The following is a 7,538-nucleotide window of genomic DNA, read 5'->3' as shown; positions in this document are numbered from 1 at the left end:
TCTTCAATGATGCCAAAGTATTGGATCTTTCGCCCCAATCCATCGAGAGCCTCTATTCGAACGCTGTTATTTTGGTTCACATATTTACTATCCTTTGCATGGGTATAGTACGTATACCCATTGATGTCATAAGCATTTCAAGATGTCACTTGTCTCGACGGCCCCTCTGCCAACCTACTGATGGTAATAGAGTCTATGGTTTCTCCAGGCGGTATGTTTTGGTCCTTTAACCATGTAGTTAGTCGTTGCTTGTGTTGTTTCATGACCCAATCATTCGAACGGCTATTTCTCTCCACCATAATGATAGCCAAGTGTTCATCAATGTACGGTTGCATCAGTTGTGTACTCTGCAAGACACTGTAATGAGCCTGACTCACCTCTTTGTAATCATGGTCGATGAACACTTTTCTACCACTGGTTCCCTTCCCAGCCAGCCTACCCTTGTGACGAGAATCGGGTTTACCAATCCCTTTCTGTACTTTTAGGTACTCTTGACAGCACTCGACAACTTCTTTAGTAGTGTAACCCTCTATCATGGAGCCCTCTGGGTATGCTCGATTATGCACGTATCGAATTAGAACCGACATGAACCGCTCGTAGGACCACATTTCATGCAAGTTGCAAGGGCCAGCGCCTGTATGTGATGAACCATGTGAATCATGAGATGTGGCATTATATAAAAAAAAAGCAGGAGGTAAACACATCTCTAGTTGGTTTTGTGTCTCCACTACAAATTCATGTAGGTCACTCAGCTCTTGCTTGCCAATCGTCTTCTGTGAGATCTTCAAAAAGAAGTAGAACATGCGAGTGATGGCCATTTTCAAGAACTCTGGCTTTATAGCCCTGATTGCAATAGGTAGAAACACTATTAGCATCACATGGCAATCATGAGCCTTGCAGTGTGTTATTGACAAGTCCTTCATCGACACTAGCTTCTTCACATTTGCTGAAAACACAGTCGGGACTTTGACCCCCCCCCAAGAAAGTGCATATAGCACTCTTCTCGTCTGGTGTTAGGTTGAAGCATGCCACGAGCAGAGTGTATTTTCCATTAGCCTCAGGTACCAGGTTAAGCTGTGGCATCACATTTAGCTACACCATGTCTTTCCGTGCTTTTAGACCATCCTTTGACTTGCCTGTGTCCATCAAGGTAGCAATGAGACTCTCAAAGACATTTTTCTACACGTGCATAGCATCAATGGCATGGGGGACCTCCAAGTCTAGCCAATAAGGCAGATATTGAAAGAAGATCGATTGTTTCTTGAAAGGTACGCCTTCGACAGGAGGTGTACTTCTATCTCTGTTCGTCCCATCCGGATTCTTCGTTCCATAGACGACGCGTATGTTTTTCACCATTCTATACATGTGTTCTCCGTTATGACGTCTCTCCGGAGGGGTTTCAATCTCTGGGGTGTTGTCATAAAATCTAAAGAATAATTTGCTACAGTACTTGTGACTTGTCTTTAAGAAGCATCGGTTCTTTAGGTAAACTATCTTCTTGGATGCATCCAGGTACACCCATGTAGTACCATCCAAGCAAACCAAGTATCCCATCTTCCCTTTGATCTGTCCAGACAAAGCAAACAACGCAGGGTAATTATTGGTAGTAACAAATATTATTGCTCTACATATGAAGTCCTCCTTTCAGAACGCATCGTACATCGGCTCCCCATGCCTCCATAGCCTCTCCATTTCTTGCATCAAAAGCTCGAGGAACACGTCTATATCAATGCCTGGTTGTTTAGGGCTAGAAATAAGAATAGTGAGGAGAAGGTACTTTCTCTTCTGACACAACCACGTTGGGATGTTGTACATGGTCAAGATCACTGGCCAAGTGCTGTGGTCGCTCATCCTCTAATTGAAGGGATTCATTCCATCGGTGCTCAAGCCAAAACGTACATTCCTGGGGTCATCATTGAATTTCTTGTGCTTTTCATCGAACCTTTGCCACTGACTACAATCAGCCGGGTGTGCAATCTTATCATCATCCACCTTGCGCTCATCATCCCACCATGTCATGAGTGCAGCTTCTTTAGGGTTCAGGAAGATACGTCTCAAGCGGTCGGTCACTGGTAGGTACCACATTACCAAGGCACGAATTCTTCTCTACTTTGCATCGTTGCCTAATGGAGTGTCCTCTGGGGGATGAGATTCTTTTACTACCTTTTTTGTACCCTTCTTATTCCTCTTTTTCCCCGTGGAGGCTTCGTCCCCACCGTAAAGGTCATTGTTCTTGTATCGGCTGGCCCCACACCGGGGACATTTATCCAGTGACTTGAACGTTTCGCCACAAAAAAGTATACAGTGGTTGGGCATGCATGGATTTTTTCGACCCCCATTGTCAATGGACTTATGACCTTCTTTGCTTGGTATGTGTTGGCGAAAACTGAGTTTGGTTGTGGTAGCACCCATGACAGGAGCTGCAATAGATCATTGAAACTACAGTCTGACCAGCCGTACTTAGCCTTCAGGATGAGTAGCTCAAGCACAAAACGTAGCAATGTCCAATGTGTCGGACAGCCCTTTTCAACACCATACACAGTCTCCTTCGATGCTTTTGTCATCCTTTCCAAATTTTCTAGACCTTTCGAGCTATTTAGTAAAATCTCTAGTCCAAGGGCTCGAATCATGTCCTCCAAATCATCTTCATCCCCGACACGTGCTCCATCATCATTATTGGCACCACCTTCATCGTTACCATCCCAACCACCAGCATCACCACCTTGTTCATTGTCAAACTCTGAATCCATTCGTGCATCAAGCTCTGCTGAATATTGGGACAGGGATTCTAGGGTTTCGTCATCGTATTCCTGCTCATCCTCGTCGTTAACAATAACCGTTTCACCATGATGAATCCACACTGTGTAGTCCTCAACAAATCCTTGCATAATCAAATGTGATCTGATGATAGTCACATCTGTCTATGCCATACGGTTCTTATAATCTTTACAGGGACAAATAATTGTATCCTTATTCTCTGTCAATGTCGTTGCATGCTTCTTTGCGGCTTCAATAAATTTATCCACCTCTTCACGGAAATCTGCCTTGAACCTTAACGAACCATACATCCAAGAGTTCCTGTACTCCATCTTTTACAACAACAACAAAACAAACATTAAAGGACTACTTATTCAGATATATATAAAAATAAATCAAATTAATAATTACCTGAGAATAATTGTATATACTTCACATATATATGAATATAAATCAAGTATAATTACATGAAGCATACAAACACACCATGGTAGAAGAAAAATTATTAATGGCCCATTTATCCATAAATAATTAAAATATATATTTGTTGATTACAATAAATAATTTCAAAGACAACAATTAGCAACAATTATATTTTATCCAATATCTTTTTCATGCAAACCCTAGTACAATTTCATCAAACACAAATTTACAAAACCGAAATTAATGAAAAAACCAAACCCTACATCAAGATCTACATGCACATAAAACATCCATAAAACTAACTAATTGTTCACTAAAATTAAGAAACATGGACCAAATAAGGGTATAATCTTGTTTTCCTCCCTAATTTACCCTAGTACATTCAAAACTTGGGTCTAATTTGCTTCATAAGTAGCTCAATCACCATAGAAGAGAGAGAAAAGCAAAACTCTAATTACTCACTAACCAACCATTAAAACTTCAAAAAAAGTATGGAATAACATTTTCTTACCGTCTACAACCTCTCCACCAAAGGATTTATGACCAAAACCTTTCCCCCTTAGTAGAGCAATTTTTGGGAGATGCCCAAGACTTCCCCACCTTTCTTTCACGGGTTGGAGTGAGTGACCCGAGAAGGAAGAAGGTGATGTAGTTTGCTTTATATGTGGGTCATTTGTAGGGGCGGCTGGTGATTGAGCCGCCCCTACAAATCAGAGGTATTTATACACGGACATTTATAGGGGCGGCTCAATCACTAGCCGCCCCTACAAATAGCAATACCAGGAGCGGCTGGTGAGTAAGCCGCCCCTACAAATCCGACCAATTTATAGGGGCGGCTCGTATGACCAGCCGCCCCTGCTGTTCCATTTCTAGGGGCGGCTGGTCTCTGGGCTCCCGAGCATGCCACTGTAGGGGAGGCTGCATCACCAGCCGCCCCTATAAAAAATTTATCCCGTTACTATAAACCGTTTTTTACGTAGTGATGCCTACCACCTTTGGCCCAGGTTCGATCATGGCCCCCGAAGTCGGAGGTGGTTGTTGTCAAGCGTTCCGGATCATTGCGCACGAGGTGGACTTTGTCGAGTGCATCGTCTGGGCTTCTGATTCCGATCTTCCCTAGCTGCAAATATCTCGGCCATCCTTGGTATACGTGATCCTTCATCGTCTTGGGTGGTTGGCCACAAGCCTTCGCAACTCCGTGATGAAAGTACCGAACCCTTCTCCACTATCCCCAACGATGTACGATATGTCAGGTTGCCGTCGCGATGGATTGATTTCGATCTGCAGTGTGTATATATATATATATATATATATATATATATATATATATATATATATATATATATATAGAACTACTATCCTATAGCTTGCTGCAGAATAACTTATTCTGTAGCCACTTTGAGTTACGATAATTACTATGTTAATTTACGAGATTTACAGTAACTCCTTACTAAGTGGTTTACTATAACGTTATGGTAAATATTCTCATGTGTTATAGTAACCCAACTATCGTAAATATGTATTGACATTATGGTAAATTAGTATATAAAATTATGATAAATAGAGGTGGCTACAGAATAGCTTATTTTGTAGCCGGCTGCTGAATAGCCTCTCCCTATATATATATATATATATATATATATATATATAAGCCTTCGCAACTCCGTGATGAAAGTACCGAACCCTTCTCCACTATCCCCAACGATGTACGATATGTCAGGTTGCCGTCGCGATGGATTGATTTCGATCTGCAATATATATATATATATATATATATATATATATATATATATATATATATATATATATATATATATATATATATAGACGTACTATTATGTAGCTGGCCGCAGAATAAGTTATTTTGTGGCCACTTTGAGTTACGATAATTACCATACTAATTTACGAGATTATGGTAACTCCATCATAAGTGATTTACTATAGTATTATGGTAATTATCATCTTAAATTATAGTAACCCATGTATCGTAAATGTGTATTGTCATTATCGTAAATTTGGTATAAACATTATCGTAAATCAAGGTGGCCATAAAATAAGTTATTCTGTGGCCAGCTGCAGAATAGCCTTACCGTATATATAACCAATAGACGGCATAAAATAAACATCATTACGCAAAGCAAAACAGAAGGAAAAGAGATAATAAATGTCCTCATCGTTTGCTGTAGCAATTAACAAGTGCTTGGCAATTAATGTCTTCATTGTTTACGTACCTTCTCTAGTTGCCTTATTATTTTTTATGAAACATAATCCGGGTACCAGGTGACGTTTACTTCAACTACATTGCCGTCAACTTCGTGACATCGACTTGCCATTCCATTGGCGAAGTCAAGAACAGTATTGAAATGCTGTGGATTGGCCTCTCGGTTGTTGGAATAAGTTTCAATCTGCAGGCCCACCTCTATGTGAAGCACCCAATCACATGGCACCGCAAGGACAGACCGTGACAGCTGAAGCACCAGCATGTCAGTAGGAGACAGACGCTGACTCATCCCCTGTGTACATCTAAAGAGGATGATCCGGTGTTTGAAGTCACCGATGCGTGCGATGATATTACCGTAAACGCTACAAGAGCTGTTACCACCTATGCACCACATCTTCACCTGCATTGTGGCCTCCAGGGCATTGGACATCACCGCATAGGTGACCTCAACATTACGGCCAGGGCCTGAAGAGCTTATGGTGAGAGTCACAGGTGGTTTGTCAACTTCGTCTGCATACTCTGGGTCATAGCAATCCCATTCCCATTTGATGGAACCATTGGCATCGCCTTTGCTACTACCAGTAGCTTCGGCTGGAATGTCAATTTTGATGGCAAAGCACCCGTATGCCGAGATGCTTGTGCAGGGTCCAGTCAGCACCAAATCAACCATTATTCCCTACAACCATGCACATCGCTTGATTAATAATCTAGTATTGCTTTCACGCGAAAATGATTCATATGGATTATTGATACCAAGAATTAATGGACATGATCTAATATATATACCTTTTCTTCTTGTTCCTCCTTTCAATAGATGATTTGGCCTCGTTTCCGGTCGAAGACTATTATGGTCGTGCCATCGACCTCAAGGTTGGCACGCATGGCCAACAGCTCCACCCGGGGCCGACCACGGCCCTGGGCGTCGTCAGCCTCCCAGGGTTGGCTAGAGCCGGAGTCACTGGTGTTCTCAGAGCCACTAGAGCTGCTTGCATCACTGGACTCGTCAGGTTGGCTAGTAGGGTTGCCGCTGCTGTAGGCATCGCTAGCCACCTCTGATTTTCTAGTAGGGTTGCAAGTGCCGCCAACATTGCCCTGATGAGGTGGATGATACAAACGGTATTTAAGCACGAGGTAAATGTCCTGCAGCTGTGAAATAGGGCATGGATTGTCATATCCTTTACTCTTCCACGTCAACAGCTCGCCTGAAGTCCTCCCATAATTGAACACGTCCATCTCATTGTTGTAGACATACATGTTTTTGCTCCAATGACGTGCAATGAAGTTGTTGACAGGATTCATCCTTGCACACTCACAGACCATGACCGTCAGCCCTGCTAGTGCCATCCTAGGGTTCAATCTGTGCACCCAAGCTGGGAAGTGTGACAACACGTGCGCGGCATCCATCGCGAAGTAATGGCGCATCATTGCTTGCAACAGTATTCTCACGGCATCATATCTAGTGTCGGCGTCCAGTAAGGATCTGTAACTGATGCCCCAGATTAGGCGCTGAGGACTGTATTCATCAACTGGGAGTATTTCGTTTCTCGTTGAGCTCGAATGCATCTCCTTGCCGGTTCATGAAGCCACAGACGTACAAGTTGTCATCCCGCATGAGTAGGGTTGTCGATGATATTTCCTCTCCCTTCACTGCTTTCAGCTTGGCGTGAATCCACCTCACCGGATGTTCAGCACGCTGCTTGGAAAGCACGGGATGTTCTCCAGTGGAAGAGAGAATTGAGAATTTTGGGTGTCCATCCAAGATATCCTCGCGGTCTGAGTGGTCAGCGAGGATGCGACGGAGAGCCACTATAAATTCAGTGAACGATAGTTCATCTCCGATGGTGTACACTACAGTTAGATGCCCAGACACTATTTTGACCTGCATGCAGCACCGGAGAGTTTAGTTAATTAAAAGAAGGAAAGTTATAATAAGAGTCTGTCTACTGTACAATCGTGTATTTTAGCAAAAGCTAGCACATGGTTGTTTGCTGGCTGCAAAACACATGATTTGTAACAGAGAAAAAACTGTATGTTTTAGCACAAGCTAGCACATGGTTGTTGGTTGCCTATAGAACATATGATTTCGAACAAAGCAAAAACCGTGTGTTTTAGCACAAGCTAGCATACGGTTGTTGGC

At 42.6% G+C, this 7,538-nt stretch overlaps 1 protein-coding gene across 1 annotated transcript; it reads right to left on the bottom strand.

Moving 5' to 3' along the window:
• Positions 1–5,435: 5,435 nt before the first annotated feature.
• On the bottom strand, positions 5,436–6,805 carry LOC136479422 (60 kDa jasmonate-induced protein-like). The gene is made up of 2 exons (XM_066477297.1): positions 6,266–6,805; positions 5,436–6,077 (listed from the first exon to the last, which is right to left on the bottom strand). Exons 1-2 carry the CDS (start codon positions 6,803–6,805, stop codon positions 5,436–5,438), a joined length of 1,182 nt encoding a protein of 393 aa, XP_066333394.1.
• Positions 6,806–7,538: the final 733 nt, after the last annotated feature.

The sequence above is a fragment of the Miscanthus floridulus genome, chromosome 9, assembly GCF_019320115.1.
Source record: "Miscanthus floridulus cultivar M001 chromosome 9, ASM1932011v1, whole genome shotgun sequence".
NCBI lineage: Eukaryota > Viridiplantae > Streptophyta > Magnoliopsida > Poales > Poaceae > Miscanthus > Miscanthus floridulus.
This window is presented reverse-complemented; position numbering and strand designations above follow the sequence as displayed.